Source organism: Scyliorhinus torazame, chromosome 8 (assembly GCF_047496885.1).
Source record: "Scyliorhinus torazame isolate Kashiwa2021f chromosome 8, sScyTor2.1, whole genome shotgun sequence".
Taxonomy (NCBI): domain Eukaryota; kingdom Metazoa; phylum Chordata; class Chondrichthyes; order Carcharhiniformes; family Scyliorhinidae; genus Scyliorhinus; species Scyliorhinus torazame.
This window is the reverse complement of record NC_092714.1, coordinates 72,844,541-72,863,184: the sequence shown is the minus strand read 5'-3', so window position 1 is coordinate 72,863,184 and position 18,644 is coordinate 72,844,541. Positions and strand designations below refer to the sequence as shown.

Genomic DNA, 18,644 nt, shown 5'->3' with positions numbered 1-18,644 from the left:
GCACACAATAATACATGCAAGGATTTCTTCAATGAAACGATTCAATTTATACATAACGTAGGGTTAAAAACGGTTGACATCAACAACATTGGCATCTTATTAGCTTTACAATTGCTAGCCTTTTGAAATTATTGTTTTATCTTAGCAAAAATGTTTTGCATGTTTCATGACTACACTAATATCATTAATCCTTCATGTGATTTGATATATTACAGAAAAGATTCATGCTTTATAGAACTGTTAATCTGTCCAAAAATGATTTGTATCACTATCATACTGCTTTATTAGCTGTCAACAAAGCTTTTAGCTTCAACAGAAAGGAAAGGATGAGGAGAAACATGTTAAATTCGGTCTGTTGAAAAATGCTGAATTTAAATTCAGAGAAGCATTAATATTACCCTCAATTTCCCATTCTATTTCGGCTGATCACAGCAAAAGAAAAAAAAAATGGCATTTTCAATTATTTTTCCAAAATTAGCTTTGCAATTTTTTGGTCATATATATCTGAAAATAAACTGGATATTGTTCCACCATTTATTGGGTATGCTGGCGTAATATTAACAAATTATAAGTCATATCTCTATTGTAATGCAATTTGAAAACCACTATTGATTATCAAAGCAGAATTTCAATATTTATAACAGTAGTACGAGCAACTAATTTCAAAATTGCCGCTTTGTAAAAATTTACCCCATGCCTAGAGCTTTCACAACAAACAGCCATGTATTTAATGGCCCTGTAAGTCTTCCATCAACTTGTGCCATTCCTCTCCACTTGCAGTGTGCCACATAAGGAGGTATTTATTCACAAGTCTAAAGCTAGGATATGAACATGAATCCAATGCTCTTGAAGGATTAAGAGATCTTCACTTTCACAAGTATAGGCATTTGATTTTTGGGTAATGTGGAGAAGGAAGCCAAATACAAACTGAAACTCGAATTGCATACATCAAGCTCTTGGAAAAATAGTTGGTAGATTAAGGAAGATTTATCCATGCTATTATCAAGCATTTACAGCCATGTGTTTTCTTACCCGATTGTGGGGGATTGTCAGTTGACCGAGGCGTGCGCTTATGTTCACCATCAGGTGAAGACAGGAGAGAAGTGGAAGAGGAGTCAGCAGTCGAGGAGGATGTTGATGGAACCTGAGCGGAAACGGTGGAGGAAGATGAAGACTGAGGCAGCTGATCAGCAGGAGGATCAACGTCCATTGTAGCGTCGCCGGTTTCTTCTGGGACAACTGGTGTGGCTGAATCTGATGCTTCTGATCTACCAGTGTTTCCTGTCATGTGAGAGTAACGAGAGTACTTTCAAATCCAAATTCCATCAGATTTCCACTCACATGATGTTTCCCATTACAGTGAGAAAAGCCGGTGTAAATGTTTGTTTTTTTAATTTTGGGAGATACCCCGATCTCCTCGAGGGGAAGAAAAAGTAACTACTTATAAATTATCACTTCTTGTTTGGCGTGTGGGGCTGCAACCTCATGCTAAAATTACTGGTGGAAGTTATATTTTAGAGGGTTGAAAATTTTAAGCAAATTTCACTTTAGAGAAAGACTTTCACATATTTGGCTTTTCATCTGAAAAATGAATTAGTGTTAGAACACAAACCCCGTTAACTTTGCTATCTGGGACTTCCAGTGACGGCCAAGAGGTGAGCAGTCACACACGAGGTGGCTCCCGCCTAGGGATTTAGACTTTTGGCCATGTCTGCCCGATTATCGGGTTATTTTGGGGAAGAAATTGGTACAGTTCAATAGAAATATATCCCCTCTGGCGAGTGATGTCTGATGGGAACAACATAAGGCATAGATCAGGCAAAGGATCTTAGACCGATTCAGAGTCTCTCGAGCCTCAGTAGAGGAGAAATTGGCTGAGGTCTCTGTGGCCTGTTGCCCCCTCAATGGACAACCGAGGTTGGTGGACTTCTTGTTGGGTGAATTTAGGAAACACCGACAAGAGGTTGCTGAGGATCTGATGAACGTGATTGAGGGGCTGTGGTACCTATTTGTGCAATCGTGGACAGGTTGGATCAACGGATGGAAGTACAGAGGGCGACTATTATGGTGGAGGAAACGCTCACTGATTACAGTGATCATATTGTTTCTTTGGAGACAGAGGTGCCATTGCTGGCAGAGGAGTGAAAGGTCGATGACCTGGAGAATCACTCCAGACGGCAGAATTTAAGAATTGTCGGGCTGCCTGAGAAAGACGGTGCAACACATCCAGTAGATCCCTGATTTGAAGAGGTGGGATGCCCTTCCTCTGACCTTTTCAGGAAAAGTTCAGACGGTGACGATGAATATTCTCCCAAGATTTTTGTTTTTGTTCCAGTGTGTCTCAGTCTTTCTTTCTAAGGCCTTTTTTTGGTAGTGTCAATAAGTTAATACCTTTTAGTACATCAAATTACAACTGGCAATACCAGCAGAAGGAGAATACAAGTCTGTGCAAATATCATTGACAGTTGTTACCAACTCCTTTATCCTCCAACAGGAATTTCAGGGGTGGCTGCTAGGGGACAAAGTATACATGTGGCTACACATGTGGCTGACACCGTTCACTGCATCTCCAACACGCTTGATCAGCTCAGGTACAAATTACATGCATACAACCACATTATAAAACAGCATAAAAGAATTCCAAATTGTTACATGAAGTAAGTCTAGATATATCCTGAAAGTTAACTTCCAATATTCCAATTAGGCCTGAAATGAGCCCTCCCCTGTCTTTAGTTGTATTAAAGCTCACAGTATAACCATTTAATGGTGTGTAATAAATAATTCACATAGGAAAGACAACATTTGTTCCTTTTTTTTAAAATAAACATTTTGAGGTATTTCTTTGGCATTGTAACAGCAACAAAATCAACAATGTACATAACAAGGAAAATATAAACATAGTGCAAATACCACCTCCCTCTCCCACAGGTCCTACCATTGCTCACCCACCTAATCTACGCTAACTTAACCGCCCCCTCCCTTCTGCTGACGATTAATTCTCTGCGAGGAAATCGATGAATGGTTGCCACTTCCGGGCGAACCCTAACAGAGACCCTCTCATGGCGAACTTAATTTTCTCCAGGCAGAGGAAGCCAGCCATGTCCGAAAGCCAGGTCTCCGATTTTGGGGGCTTCGAGTCCCTCCATGCTAGTAATATGCACCTCCGGGCTACCAGGGAAGCAAAGGCCAGAACGTCCGCCTCTTTCTCCTCCTGGATTCCCGGAAACTGCGACACCTCAAAGATCGCCACCTCTGGATTCATTGCCACCCTTGTATTTAATAACGTGGACATGGCGTCGGCAAACCCCTGCCAAAACCCCCTCAGTTTTGGACATGTCCAGAACATACGGACAAGGTTCGCTGGCCCTCCCGCGCACTTCGCACACCTGTCCTCCACCCCAAAGAATCTGCTCATCCGGGCCACTGTCATATGAGCCCGGTGAACGGCCTTAAATTGGATCAGACTGAGCCTGGCACATGTTGCGGTTGCATTGCCCTGACCAAACGCGTCCGCCCAAAGGTCCTCCTCTATCTCTCCCCCCTGCTCCTCCTCCCACTTTTGCTTCAGCTCCTCAGTCTGCATCTCCTCCGAACCCATAAGCTCTTTATATATGTCCGAGACGCTCCCCTCTCCTATCCATCCTCTAAAAACCACCCTACCCTGAATCCCCCTTAGCAGCAGGAGTGGGAAGGTTGGTACCTGCTTCCGCAAAAAGTCCTGTGCCTGTAAATATCGGAATTCATTTCCCCCGCCAATGCAAACTTCTCCTCCAGCACCCTCATACTCGGGAAGCTTCCTTCTATAAACAAATCCCCCATCCTCTCAATCCCTGCTCTCCGCCAAATTCAGAACCCCCCCCCCCCCCCCGTCCATCCTCCCCGGGCAAACCGGTGATTATCGCAGATTGGGAAGCATACCGACGCCCCCTCTGCTCCCACATGTCTCCTCCACTGCCCCCAGACTCTCAGAGCCACCACCACCACTGGACTGGTGGAGTACCGCATCGGCGGTAACGGCAGGGGCACCGTTACCAATGCCCCCAAACTTGTGCCCTTACAAGAAGACGCCTCCATGCACACCCACGCCAGCTCACCCCCCACCAGCCACATCCTCACCATGGCAATATTAACCGCCCAGTAGTAATTGCTAAAATTCGGCAGCGCCAGCCCTCCATCCTCCATCCCCCCCTCCCCGACTCCGCTCAAGCATTGCCCTCTTCACTCGCGGGGACTTGCACCCCCACACAAAGCTCACGATAATCTTATTGATTCGCTTAAAAAAGGACCGCGGGATGAAGATGGGGAGGCATTGGAAAACGAATAAGAATCTCGGGAGGACCGCCATTTGTACCGATTGAAGTCTGCCCGCCAGAGACAACGGGAGTGCATCCCATCTCCAGAAATCCTCCTTTATCTGATCCACCAACCGGGCAAAGTTCAATGCCTCACGAGTCGTAGATCCGGTCGAACAAGGATTTTCAGCATGCGAGAGGCACCTGTTAGCAGTTTTCTGGGCGGTGCAGTACTTCTCGTACAGAACCGGATTCAACCCAGTAACCATTTTAACCAAGCACACCCCAACACAGCTTTTATTGGACGGCAGACTAAAGGACGGCACAGTAAGCCAAATCCGAGCAGCGCGATGGACCCTACTCCTACAGGGACGCGACATCACTGTAAAACGGACAAAAACGCACACATTTCTGGCCGATAATTTGCATTATGCAGGAACCCCACATAAGTGCGAGATCATAGCCCCAATGCACAGCACAGGCCCCTTTATTCCCAAGTCGGTACCAAGAAAGACAGGTATCGGACCCAGGCCCACAGACAAAGCACTGAGAATTCATGTCGATGGCTCCTCCACAGTCCTTGAGGGGAAAAAGGATAACAGGCTGTGGTATTTATGTAGAGGACGCGCAGGGATGCGCTTTAGAAGAGATAGCTTTAAAATTGCCTGGACAGTTAGGTTCGCAGGCAGCCGAGTTAGCGGCCATTGCATACATTGCCCAGCACCCCGATTCATTCCCGACCCCTGCAGACATATATTCGGACAGTTTGTACGTCTGCATCAACCTAACGGAATTCCTACCCCTGTGGGAATCGAGAGGATTTATTTCCGCCGAAGGAAAACCTCTACCATCAGCCCCACTGCTCAAACATATCCTTCAGACAGCTAAAGGCAGGAAATATGGCATCGTCAAAGCAAGAAGCCACCATCGTTCCTCCCCGCCCGGTAATGTGAAAGCTGACGCGCTAGAGAAGGCAGGCTCACGACATGGCCACTTTTGACAACCCTCCCCGAGAGTGCCCCAGTACACGCAGTTCAGGTCTCACAGACCAACATCCAAGACCTAGCCAGGCACAAAAAGAAGACGAAGCATTAAAAGACATTTTAAAAGGAAACGTCCCAGCTCCCTATGAAAATTTAGAAATTCTTTGACGGTCGATTAGGGAATAGTTTTAAAGGATGGAATTTATGTAGACCCGACCCAGGACAGGAATGAGATCATTTGTAAGTTCCATGACGGACATGGACACCAAGGGATTGAATCCACCCTTGCCCACCTCAGACCCCTTTGCTGGGGGCCTGATTTGAAAAGCGAAGTGTCCCATTACGTCAAAAACCGATTAATATGCGCTCAAAACAACCCCGATAGGTATGTGAAAAAAGCCCAGCTACGACACACCCGCCCTGTAAATGGCCCGTGGACAAACCTCCAATTGGATTATATTGGCCCCCTCCCCCCTGCAGAAATGGATACAAGTAGGTGTTAGTGGTGATAGACACATTTACGAAATGGGTCGAAGCGTTCCCATTGAGAATAAACACAGCCAAGGCCACTGCAAAGATTTTAACAGAACAGATTTTTACAAGATGGGGACCCCCCCATAGTATGGTTCCCACTTTACGGGAAGGGTCATGAAAAATGTAATGACGATATTTTGAATTAAACAAAAGTTCCACATTGCCGATCACCCGCAGTCCAGCGACATTGTGGAGCGCATGAATCGGACACTAAAGGCCACCCTTAGGAAAATGATGCAGCAGCACAACACAACATGGGACACAGTGCTCCCATTCGCACTGATGTTTATTAGGAACACAGTGTCGAGCTCAACAGGATATCCCCCCATACCCTCATGACCGGACGATCCATGAAGGGTACCGAATACTTATTCAGACTTGATTTGGCCTGCCCCGCAATCACCGCCCTGACCCATGAGACAGCAGTCCAGCACATGGTAGAGAATATTAAAGCAGCACAGCTCGCTGCAGCTGTTCGACTAGGCGCTAAACGAAAGCAGAGTAAGGCCTGCTTTGATAAAACAGTACACCCGATACAGTATACAGTCGGACAACAAGTAATGATCACCTTATACAACCCTAGCTCATTCCTCTCCCCTAAATTTGCAGGAGCCTATTCAATTTCAGACAAAGTAAGCCCCTCAGTTTATAAAAATCACGTATCCAAACGGAAAATCAGGATGGTTCCATGTAAATCAGCTTAAGGTTTATGGAATGCAGTGCAGCCACTCGCACCACCTCTCATTGGCGATGACAACCCGAGTTCCCCCTCCCCCAGCAATAGCAGCACGTCCACGGACCCGACCTTGACCACGCCCCCAGAATCAAATTTCACCCTGACGCTTGATTCGGTGCTAGCGACAGTGACAGCACTACTGAAGCCCCCCGAGAGACCCGAACAGAAATCCCACGAAACAGGCTCCAGTCACTACAGGTCCAGAGAGCCCGACCACGATACGCTCAGCCTGTTTGAAACAATTTATTTGCCCACACCGGAACCTGACCCGCCACCCGACGATAGCGACACCCCCCTTGCAACCTCCCTACGGACCATGAAGCACTGGCACCGCAACAATTCCTGTTGCTCGACGAGAAATGACGAAAAGGACCCCACATCGGCACACGCCGCGTTTGCACGCAAACTCCAGGAAAGAGTTTGGCGCCCGGGAGATGGTGACAACTCCGAGTCTGACTCCCACCATGGTAACCCTTTTGCAAATCTTATTGAAATGGAATCTTGAGGTGTCCAGATGATGAGGGTCAGGAACCGATGAAAAATTACGGTGTCCTGTACTCTGATGGAGCCTGCCCGCTTTTCTTTCTTTAATTTGTTATTTGTAAATGCTGAATGCTTGTTCTTCGTGCGACTATTTGTGTCGATCTCACTGAATTTCTTGATACAGTTTATTCTTTCGGCCTCACACCAAAATTCTTGATGCAGCCATAATTACTCATCTGACGCCACATGGGTTAGTGAAACAAGTTTGTCTAGAGCCCATATAGTTACAAATTCTTACCGGTCTTGGAAGGTCACTCAGGCAGTGGAGTAACGGCACTTATCCCCGCCCTGCCTGGGGACCCCCTATACATTTAGTCAGCCAAGCTCGGGTAGTGGAACAACGGCACAGATCAGATCCCACCCATTCTTGCCTTGCCGGGGAGCATACGCACCACCCCATTCGGATGCTTGTTTTCAAAACTCTTTTGTTGTTCTTTTCTAGTCCTGTGATTTAAAGAATGCTCTTTGCCACTACTTTTGCCCTTCCCGGCAACCCTTCGGTTGCTATTCCTCCACATACTATTTACACTTGGTTGGAAAAACAAGTTTGCAGAGGTCGGAGAAATTGTCCGCCCACTCAGCTCATCGACCACAGGCTGCGAGAGTGCTCGTACTGTGACACAGAATTTTTTGGGATATCTTGTCTCCGCAAATGGTTGTTGAAAAAAAAAAAAAAAAATGAGGGAGTCATATATGGTGACGATTATAATGGGAAAATTGACGTTAAGGAGACACAGACAGACATACGAGATGTTAAACAACACGATTATAACAGATACTATGCTTGTGCTCCCAGGAAGATACGAAGATACTCGACGGCGAAGGAAAGCCGAATAAGATGAAGATGACCCGGATGATCGGCATCACGATCGTCGTTGGAACAGCCCAGCTGCACGCGTTACCTACCTCTACCCTCCTCACCATACAGGCCCCGAACATGACCACCCAACACAACACCCCCAGCCCAGACACAACACCTCGTCAAGTGGCATTCACTGTCCTACACAGTGGAAGCCGTACTAGTGATAACCATATTGTACAGAGTCATCCAGACAATTAGATTGCGAAAATGGAGAAGGAGAGCCTCCCGCCCTCCAGTATACACCTTTAGAGCCCCCTTCCTCAGACTCCAGCAAACCCCACACTCTTTCTGAACCTTTCTCCTTAATAAATTCCGCGGTTGTTGTTTTTGTTAATAAAGTTACTTCTCTGTATGTGAATGTTAGTGATAGGAAGAAATGTGATGCTGCTGTCGGATATTTTTTGTATTGTAAGATAAGTTCTTTGATTGTTAAATGGCAGCATGAGTGTAGTCTAGTTAGAGACAGTTAGAGGTTCCCCTTTTTCAGAATGTTAAATGGCCCCCTAGAAATGTTTAGACATGTGTTGTTTAGGGAAATTAGGTAAATGTTTTTGGACCCATAGGACAGAGTAGAGTAGAACCTGTCCTTGGTTAAGGGTACTCGGCACCCCAAGAGAACACAGAAGACCCAGTATTGTGATCCTTCACGCTTCGCGTTGAAGATCAAGAGGACGGAGTGTAGCCATCTGGGATGGCCACTTCCAACTAGGTGCAGAGGAACTCGCAAAGACTGGCGGGTAAAATGGACAAGCCAAGAATCAGGCAGGCTCAGAGCCTGAAATGCACATTTGTCAGCAAAAGTCCGGACGGTATCGAAACTCCGTTCCATTAGCATGTTAATCAGGCCGATTAGCATTTTGATGGCCCATCTCCACCAAAACAAAGGACTGGTACTCAAGCAACCAGGACAGTCCCAGACATTTCGGCGCCACTCCCTGTTCAAGGGAAACGCAAACAACGGGGTCAGTGACCGCTTGGGACACGCACAGCCATCCAAATCCCCGCCCACCTATTGGTTAATGAATCGAACGGAGTGATCAGGGATCACCCAAGTAGTAAGGCCCAAATCGAAGGACCGCCCAAAAGAGCGCGAAAACCCCGAGTATAAGAAGAGTTCGCCATATGTTCGCTCTCTTTTGGCCTTGGTACCCAGGTCACGGTCATCGCCAATCGTAGCAACACCAGAAGCGAGACCAAGTTCAACGCCCGCTACCAGACGGATGAGCCCAGCTGAGCAGCAGTTACTCCTTCGAACCCGAGATCCAGAATTGAACAGCGGCCACTGTTTTCTGACCTAAGCCGGGTGCCCAAAGTGAAGTACAGATTGTCTAAGTTGATAGGTGTAGTTAACTAGTAGTGTTTATGTTGCATGACTAATTGTGTGTAAATAAAGTACCCTTGACCTTGAACTAACTAACTGGTGTTTGGCTCTTTGATCGATAGCCGGTTGAAACTTGTTGTGGTATCATTCAATACCTGGCGACTCTTAAGCATTTGGACATAGTTAGCATTGAAAGAAAGGCAAATTCACTGATTGCCATAATTGGACAGAGCCACAGAAAAGACAAAGTAGAAAAAGAATCGGCAACAGTAGCCTGTCCCAATCCCTCGCCACTTGGATACCCAGGAACATGAAACTGTCCCCTACCACTCTGAACAGCAGTTCCCCCGTCGCCTCTCCTGACCTCTCGCCTGGACCACAAACCTGTCGCTCTTCCCCATATTGAGCTTATATCCCCAAAACCGGCCGAATTCCCTTAAAATTCCCATAATTTCTTCCATCCCCTCCATTGGGTCTGAGACATACAGCAGTAGGTTATCCGCATACAACGAGACTGTGCTAACCCCCCCCCCCTCCCGACCAACCCCTTCCAGCCCCTGGTGGCCCTCAGAGCAATTGCCAGCAGCCCTATCGCCAGTGCTATCAACAGTGGGGAGTGGGGGCATCCCTGTCTCGTCCCCCGGTGTAGTCTGAAATAGTCCGAAGTCGTCCTGTTGTCCGTACACTTGCAACCGGAGCCCGGTACAGCAACCTAACCCAGTCAACAAAGCCCCTTCCAAACCCGAACCGCTCCACCACCTCCCATAAGTAATCCCACTCGGCCCGGTCAAAGGCTTTGTCCGCGCCCATCGTGACCACCACCTCAACCTCCCTACCTTCCGGGGGCATCATGATCACGTTTAACAGCCTTCTTACATTAGCCACCAGCTGCCTGCCCTTAACGAACCCAGTCTGATCCTCCACTATAACGTCCGGTACACAGTCCTCAATCCTAGAGGACAAAATTTTGGCCAGAGGTTTGGCATCTACGTTCAGCAAGGAAATCGGCCTGTAAGACCCACATAGCTCTGGGTTCTTGTCCCCTTTCAGAATGAGCGAGATCATGGCCTGTGACATCGTCTGGGGCAGAGCCCCTCTTGCCTTAGCCTCGTTAAAGACCTTCATCAGCACCGGCCCCAATATTCCAGAGAACCTTTTATAGAACTCGGCTGGGTACCCGTCCAGTCCCGGGGCCTTGCCCGCCTGCATGGCCTACAGACCCTCCACTATCTCCTCCAGCCCGATCGGGGCTCCCAGCCCTTCTACCAGCTCCCCATCCACTTTTGGGAAAGTCACCCGTCCAAAAAGTGCCTCATCCCCTCCGGCCCCACAGGGGGTTCTGACCTGTACAACCTGCTATAAAAAAAACCCAAAGGTCTTGCTCACCCCCGCCGAGTCCCCAACTAAGCTCCCATCCTCATCAATAACTTTCCCTATTTCTCTAGCTGCCTCCCTCTTTCTGAGCCGCTGTGCAAACATCCTGCTGGCCTTCTCCCAGTGCTCGTAAATCGCCCCCTTCACCTTTGGGAGCTGTTCCACTGTCCTCCCGGTGGTTAACAAACCAAATTCCGCCTGTAACCTCCGGCATTCCCTTAAAAGCCCTGCCTCGGGCGGCTCCGCATACCTCCTATCAACTCGTAGAATCTCTTTTACCAGCCGGTTCGAGGTCGTAATCGCCAAGTACCCAGTGTCCACCACCCCCCAATAGGGCCCTACCTACGACAAAGAAATCTATCCGGGAATACAACTTGTGTATGTGGGAGTAAAAAGAAAATTCCTTGATCCTCGGCTCCCTAAATCTCCATGGATCCAGCTCCATGAACCCTTTCAGCTCCTTTGCCATTGCTGGCACCTTGCCCGTTCTTGAGCATGACCAGCCCAGGCCTGGATCAATAACCGTATTAAAATCCCCTCCCATAATCAGCCTGTGCCAGATCCGGAATCTTCCCTAGGACACTCTTTATAAAATCCCCGTCATCCCAATTTGGTGCATATACATTGATCAGCACTACCTTCATCCCCTGCAGCTTGCCACTAACCATGATATATTGACCTCCCACATCCAAGACTATTCTCCCCACCTGAAATGCCACCCGCTTGTAAATCAGAATCGCAACCCCTCTAGTCTTTGTATTCAGCCCCGAGTGGAAAACCTGACTAATCCAGCCTTTCCTCAACCTGACCTAGTCCACTACTTTAAGGTGTCTCTCCTGCAGCATTACCACCTCCACCTTCAGTCCCCTCAGGTGCGCAAACACACGTGCCCTCTTTACCAGCCCATTTAGCCCCCGAACATTCCAGGTGAACAGCCTAGTTCGGGGGCAACGTGCCCCCTGCCGGTCAGCCATCCCCTTTCTTGGGCCCGCCTCCAGCCCGCCCCACGGCGGCCCCCACCCCCGACCCCCTCAGTGACCTTCCATCAAAGTCCCTCCCTCGTCAGCAGAACCCATTCCCCCCTCCCCCGCCCAGCAACACTACTCTAAAACCCAACCCATCTAATGAACTAAGTATATACACCCCCCCCCCCCCCCAATGTGCTTCCGTGAGCTAGCTCGCCCAGCTAGCTTGGTGGCCCCCGCCCTGGTGCCAAGAAGTTTCCCACCTATTGTTCCCTCGCTCCCCTCCCCCCACCCATACAAACAAATTCCCTCATCTAACAATCCCCAAACACCCAGCAGCAAGAAAACACAAAAACAAAAGCACCCCCCCACCGAAACTCAAACAGGCACTTCTCCATCCCACAAAAGTGCACATCAATAAAAACACAAGAAAAAACACAAAAGGGGCATTGCCAACATCTACTGAGAAAAAGAACCAAAAAATGAAAAATCGACTTCTCCCCCCCCCCCCCCCTTTTCCCTAAACAGAGCTCCAGAAAACAGACACAAAACAATAAGAGAAGGCATAGCCAATTTAAAAACAGGAAAACCAAGGGGGAGAAAAGGAAGAAAAAAAAACCTCACAGAAAAACAGAAAAAAAGGGGCCCAATATAGGCCAACAGTTGTCTCTAAGTCCGAGAGTTTTCAGACTCCCACCAGTCCTTCTCTTTTCGCAAACTTCAGCGCCTCATCGAGTGACCCAAAATAGTGATGTTGGTCCTCATGCGTGACCCAAAGGAGCGCCGGATACAGCAGACCGAACTTCACCTGCTTCTTAAAGAAAATAGCCTTGACTTGGTTAAAGCCTGCCCTCTTCCTCGCCACCTCCTCGCTCAGGTCCTGGTACACCTGCAGGATGCTGTTATCAAACTTGCAACTCATTTGTTCCCTTTTTAACATATTCACTCACTGCTGGATCATATCTGTAATAGGTTTAATGTCTTCTTTCTAATCATTACAAAGTGATTGTTTTGTTTTGAATTCCTTGGTCTTCCTCATTAGTCAAAGCAACAATCTTTTGACCAACCTTTTGTTCCAGTGAATAGTCTAACACTATTTTGCATAATAGCAATATCCTTTTTCGGTTTTGTTTAAATTTGTAATGGAATGGAACGGAAACAAAAACATTTCTTTGACTCAAGTGATAAAGAAAGCATGGCATGATAAGAAGCAGTTTACTGAAAATATGCATTTACCAGAATATTTTATCAAGTATTCATACTCAGTCTTCAGCATTGCAAGATGATGTGCAAGTGGTGCAATATCCTCATGAGGCACATACAACATACCTCGGGATCGGGATCTTCCCCTTCCTCTTAAGTTTCCTTGTGCATTTTCACTGGCTTCTTCAAACCACCGGGACAACATGTCTGACATGCGTTGCATTAGTGACACATTAGGACTCTGTTCTCCTGAAAAAAAAATCAATTTACAGATATCGCCTTAATAAATATTTGCATTCTGTGTCTAAGAGCTTGAGGATTGAAAAGCAAGTAAGTTTATTTTGCTCTGGTAAATTTTTTATGTCTTTACAATTATTCATTTTCATTAACACAACATACATTTTGTAGGATGTAGAATTCTAGAATCATATTGGAGGCAACACGGTAGTCCAGTGATTAGCACAGTTGCTTCACAGCTCGAGGGTCCCAGGTTCGATTCCCAGCTTGGGTCACTGTCTGTGCGGAGTCTGCACATTCTCCCCGTGGCTGTGTGGGTTTCCTCCGGGTGCTCCGGTTTCCTCCCACAGTCCAAAGATGTGCAGGTTAGGTGGACTGGCCATGCTAAATTGCCCTTAGTGTCCGAAAAAGTTAAGTGGGGTTACTAGATTATGGGGATAGGGTAGGGGCATGGGCTTAGGTAAGGTGCATTTTCCAAGGGCCGGTGCAGACCCGATGGGCCGAATGGCCTCCGTCTGCACTGTAAATTCTATGGTGATGATATAGCACAGGAGGTTATTCAATCATATGTACCAGTGCCAGCTCTGTAAAAGATATCCAGATAATCCCACTCTCCTGCTCTTCCCACAATTCACTTCTGAAAGTTAACCAAAGTATGTCATTATGAGTTACTATAGACTGTCATGTGAGAGTATCTTCAAGAAATGGGTGTTTTTTTAAATAAAATAGCTGTAGTGGGTGTACCTTTAAGAAATGGGTGTTTATTAGACAGCTGCAGTGATGTCAGAGAGTGGGTGGAGCTAGGCTGTCTGTCTGCTTTTACTTTCACTTTGGGCTGTTTGCTACAGGGTGTGTTTTAGTTTCGTTTTGAGAGTTGGATAGCTGTAGGCAAAGCAAAGAGCTGTATAAGGATCTCTCTCTGCAAACTAAAGACTGTCTCCAGATCAATTGGTTGATTTCAAAGTGCTGACTGCTCTCAGTAGTGAATTTAAATCTGGGCCGGGATTCTCCCCTACCCGGCGAGGCAGGGGGTCCCGGCGGGATGGAGTGGCAGGAGCCACTCCGGCGTCGGGCCGCACCTTTAGGGGCCAAGCCCTCACCTTGAGGGGTTAGGCCCGCGCCAGAGTGGTTGGCACGCCGCCAGCCGGTGGGAAAGGCATTTGGCGCCAAGCCAGCCGGGGCCGAAAGGACTTCGCCGGCCGGCGGAAGTCCGTGCATGCGCGGGAGCGCCAGCGGCTGCTAACGTCATCCCCACGCATGCGCAGGGGGATGTTTCTTACGCGTCTGTCATGGTGAAGGCTGTGGCCGAGGCGGAGGGAAAGAGTGCCCCCACGGCACAGGCCTGCCCGTGGATCGGTGGGCCCCCCAGGCCACCGCGGGGGAACCCCCTGGGGCCAGATCACCCTGCGCCCCCCCCCCCCCGGACCCCAGAGCCCACCCGCACCGCCTAGTCCCGCCGGTAAGAGAGGTGGTTTGTTCTCGCCAGCGGGACTGGCATGACAGCAGCGGGACTTCAGCCCATTGCGGGCCGCCGACCGCCGCGGCACGATTACCGCCCCCACCGAATATCGGGTGCTGGAGAATTCGGCAACCGGCGGGGGCGGGATTCATGTCAGCTCCCAACGATACTCCGACCTGGCCGGGGGGGGGGGGGGGGGGGGGGGGGGGTCGGAGAATCCCTCCCCTGATCTGTGTGTTAAAAAGGGACTTTTGTCGAATGGATGTTAATAAGGAAAGATTAAGGTTTACCTATAGAATATTGTATCTGTGGGGAGGATTGGTGTTGATAGTTGTTAAGATGTTTACTGTGGGTTTATAAAGTGTTAACTGGTTTCATAAATAAACATGGCTTTAATTTAAAAGTACTATAGAGTTCTGTTGCATCGCACCTGCAGAGTGGGCCGTGTGCTCACCATAACCACAATCTATTAAAAGTTGTGGGTCAGGTGAACACCATGATACACTTTGGGGTTCTCTAAACCCTGGCCCATAACAATACATAAATATTTAGGAACTGAAGGAGCAATTTCAAAATATGCTGAGGATTATGAGTGTAGGCAAGGAAAATATGGCAAATTGTGACAGACTATGAAAACACAAGACACAGTTAGATTGGCAGGAGATGCAAATAAAATGAAGTCATATATTTTTGAAAGCAAGAATAGAGAAAGGAAATAAACGGCTAATAAATATTTTAAATGAATTAGAGGTGCAGAGAGAACTTGGTGTGAAAATACACAGGCCATTAAAGTCGAAAGCACAACATGGAGTAAGTTGGTAATGGAATGAGGTGGAAACAGATTGAGGTAATGGGAATTTAATGAGTAGAAAATAGGTGCAATGGGGAAGGAAGTGCTAAGTAAATTGAAGTGAATATTACACAAAAATAATATAAATGTTAACACAGTACAAGCTAACTAAACAAAAAAAGTTGATCATTTCAGCAAGCTGTAGGAGTTTTGGCCACCAGGTGTCAGCTCTACAGGTGCAATTTAACACAAAACCCCCCACAAAGTCCCATTTTAGGCAAGAATAGGAGGTCGTTCTCGGAGCCTGCAGTGCTGAGAACGACCCCGCGATCAAACGGGACTTGCGAGGAGCAAATGTTACTTGCCACTTGTTAGATCAAGCTGGAATATTTTCCAGACCTTGCTGTATTTGGACATGGAGTGCTTCAGTATCTGAAGAGTTGTGAATTGTACAATCAACAGTGAACATCCCCACTTCTGACCTTATGATGGAAGGTCACTGATGAAGCAGCTGAAGTGGTTGGGTCTAGGACATAGCCCTGAAGAGCTCCTGCAGTGATATCTTGGAACTGAGATTATGATCTCCAACCATGACAACCATCTTCCTTTGTGCCAGGTAAGGCTCTAACCAGCACAGATTTTTCCCCCTGATTCCTGTGGACTTCAGTTTTGCAAGGGCTTCCTGATGCCACATTCAGTCAAATGATACTTTGATGTCAAGGGCAGTGACTCTCACCACACTTCTGGAGTTCAGCACTTTTGTCCACGTTTGAGCCAAGGCTGTAATGAGGTAAGGAGCAGATTGACCCTGGCAGACCCAAAACAGAGCATCAATGAGGTGATTGCGAAGCAAGTGCTGCTTGATAAACATGATTGATAACCCTGTCCATCATTTTGCTGATAATCGAGAGTAGTATTCAGGTAGGCTGCTATACAGGGGGGGGATGAGGGGGGTGAGGGAAGAGAGGCCTCTGTGAAAAGAACCCATCAATGGGCTCCCTAAAATCTTATGGCGCCTAAAACACAAGGGAAACATTCAGGCAATTGAGGAAATGGAGCACATAGCTATGAGGCTCATCCCTAATACCTAGGATCGGAGGAAAGACTTGCAACAAAATGGGTTGTTTAGGTTTAAAAGGAGTGACTGGGAGAGGACCATACAAAAAGGTAAAAATTAATTTGCAGGAATAAAATAACCCAATGCTCGACTATAAGAAACAGAAGACAAAGAATAGATCAAAACTGGTAAAATCAATTTGCGTCAGATGTTATGTGCAAGCAACAATCAACATTTGGAAGTGTATTCTGAGTAGGGTAATTCAGGATCCAGTTAGATGATGTGATAGGATGAGCATCAAGCATATTTCCACTGGATTGATCAACTAAAACAGGCCAAATGCTCCTCCACTAATCCGGTGGTATTTAACAGACAAAACAATTGTCAGATTCTCACACTGCCTTTAAATACTCAGCTGCACAATTTAGAAAATAATTCAACAACATGCTGTCACTTGTACAAGGACCAGATGCAAGTTTGTACTTCTCCCCGACAGAACTATTCATGACATATACACAGCATGCCAAGTACATATAAGGAATAGATGAAATACTTGCAGTGAGCAGTGAATCAAAATCATTTGAGGATTTACAAAATATTTGTAAACCATTTGAACAAAGCCGAAGTACCTGAACAACATCTAAATGCAGCTACTAGCTTGTAACATACTTGGAAGTTTTGCCAGTCAATACAAGTAACTTAAAATCTACAAGTTTGTTTCAATACAGCATGGAATTAAATCCAATCCTTTTTGTTTCCTATTAATTTTATACCATATGCAAACTCCGAAGTTCTGAAAAAACTGGTACCTTTAGCAATCCAAACCTATACAATTAGGATTATGTTGAACTCTGCCAATCTTTACAATTGAAGATAATGTAGCCACAACGTTCTTACCATCTCGTTCTCGCTCACTCTCAGGTCTAGCCCTTGGCCCAGTATCAGACCAATCCCCTCGAAGTCTCAGGCGTTTGACAGGTGGCTGCCGGATCTAGAAATAAATATAATGAATTTGGGTGAAAACAAGTTATATTCTAGTTTATAAAAATATAAACAATTGGTGATGATAATTAGCCATAGTCCTCGAAGGACCAAAGGCATGTCTCTGTATTAAAGAGAGACAAGTGGCTATGTAGCTTGTGGGGCGTCAGCTTGCATGGAGCAAAGTAAGTGGGCAGTCCTCCATGAACTACCACAGCTGGTACAGGATTTAAACCCAAGTCATTGATATCATTCTAAACCAGAGTCGAGCTAACTGAGCTAACCAATCTCAAAATAAACAATCGATTTGGAATATAATCTAATATCAACTAGTGTGGAATGACCATTAAGCTATTCTAATACTCAAAAATCTGTAAGTAATTTCTTCAAAAAGAGGTGTGTTGGAAGTAAAATCTTGTACTATTTTCTGCACTTATTTTTGTATTTTCTTAAATTCAATACACCGTCCTTTTATGTGTAGAAGTAACACCTTTGATAAATAATAATAAAAGAACATTTTCTAAGTTTGTTTTTCCCATCTCATTGACTTAAATGAAAATTAATAATTTAAAAGAAAAGCTAGTCCAGACCTCTCCTTACAGATTAAAATGTATCAACCGTACAAGATGTTTAACTTGAATTCAAAGCGAGCAAATAATGTTAAATTATACTGCATATGGAATTATACTGCATATGGAAATCAAGGCTAGGGGAGAGAAGGAAGAAAGGGAAGGGCGATCATTAGTTTTTAGATATTTTTGTAACAACTGTAAATAACATTTTTTGATCAAATTATGATAAGCAGCATCTATTGCCACGGCACGGCAATGTGATTTGACAGAAATGTTCACATTGGTGCTTGGGTTGAATGCAGTCCTAAAATGTTTTGATTTTTTTTTTCTTTTTTTTTTTTAAAAAGCATTTTAAAATCTTATCCAACCCAAATCCACCTATTATTGGGAGTTGAATTCCCAGTATGTGTACGCATGAACGAGCATCAGGGAAAGAATGTGCACATGTTCAACAAAGAATAACTATATGAAAGACAACACGTGTGAGAAAAAATACATGTTGCACAACATAATTTTAAAAATATACTATAAAACTGGGAAAATAAAATTAACTTAGATTTAGATTGTTATGGGCGAGGCTTTTTTTGAACCCCAAAATGTATCATGGAGTTCAACCAACCTCTCCCTTTAATGGATTTGTTGCTTTTCCTAGCACAAAGCTTTTCACCTAGGTGTGGGATTACAATTATGGACACGTGGGTTTTTAAACACAAACCACTGCTTGTTCCATGAACT

The 18,644-nt window shown here is 46.1% G+C and overlaps 1 protein-coding gene across 5 annotated transcripts in view; it reads right to left on the bottom strand.

The window, feature by feature from the left end:
• The window catches only part of dcaf6 (ddb1 and cul4 associated factor 6), a 281,662-nt gene that overhangs the window by 154,783 nt on the left and 108,235 nt on the right, over positions 1–18,644 (bottom strand). For all 5 annotated transcript variants that reach the window (XM_072513816.1, XM_072513817.1, XM_072513818.1 and 2 more), the window contains exons 8-10: positions 17,254–17,347; positions 12,940–13,062; positions 1,033–1,281 (exon numbers count right to left, since the gene is read on the bottom strand). In XM_072513816.1, the coding sequence (XP_072369917.1) occupies positions 1,033–1,281; positions 12,940–13,062; positions 17,254–17,347 (466 nt within the window). The remainder of the gene's footprint in view (positions 1–1,032; positions 1,282–12,939; positions 13,063–17,253; positions 17,348–18,644) is intronic.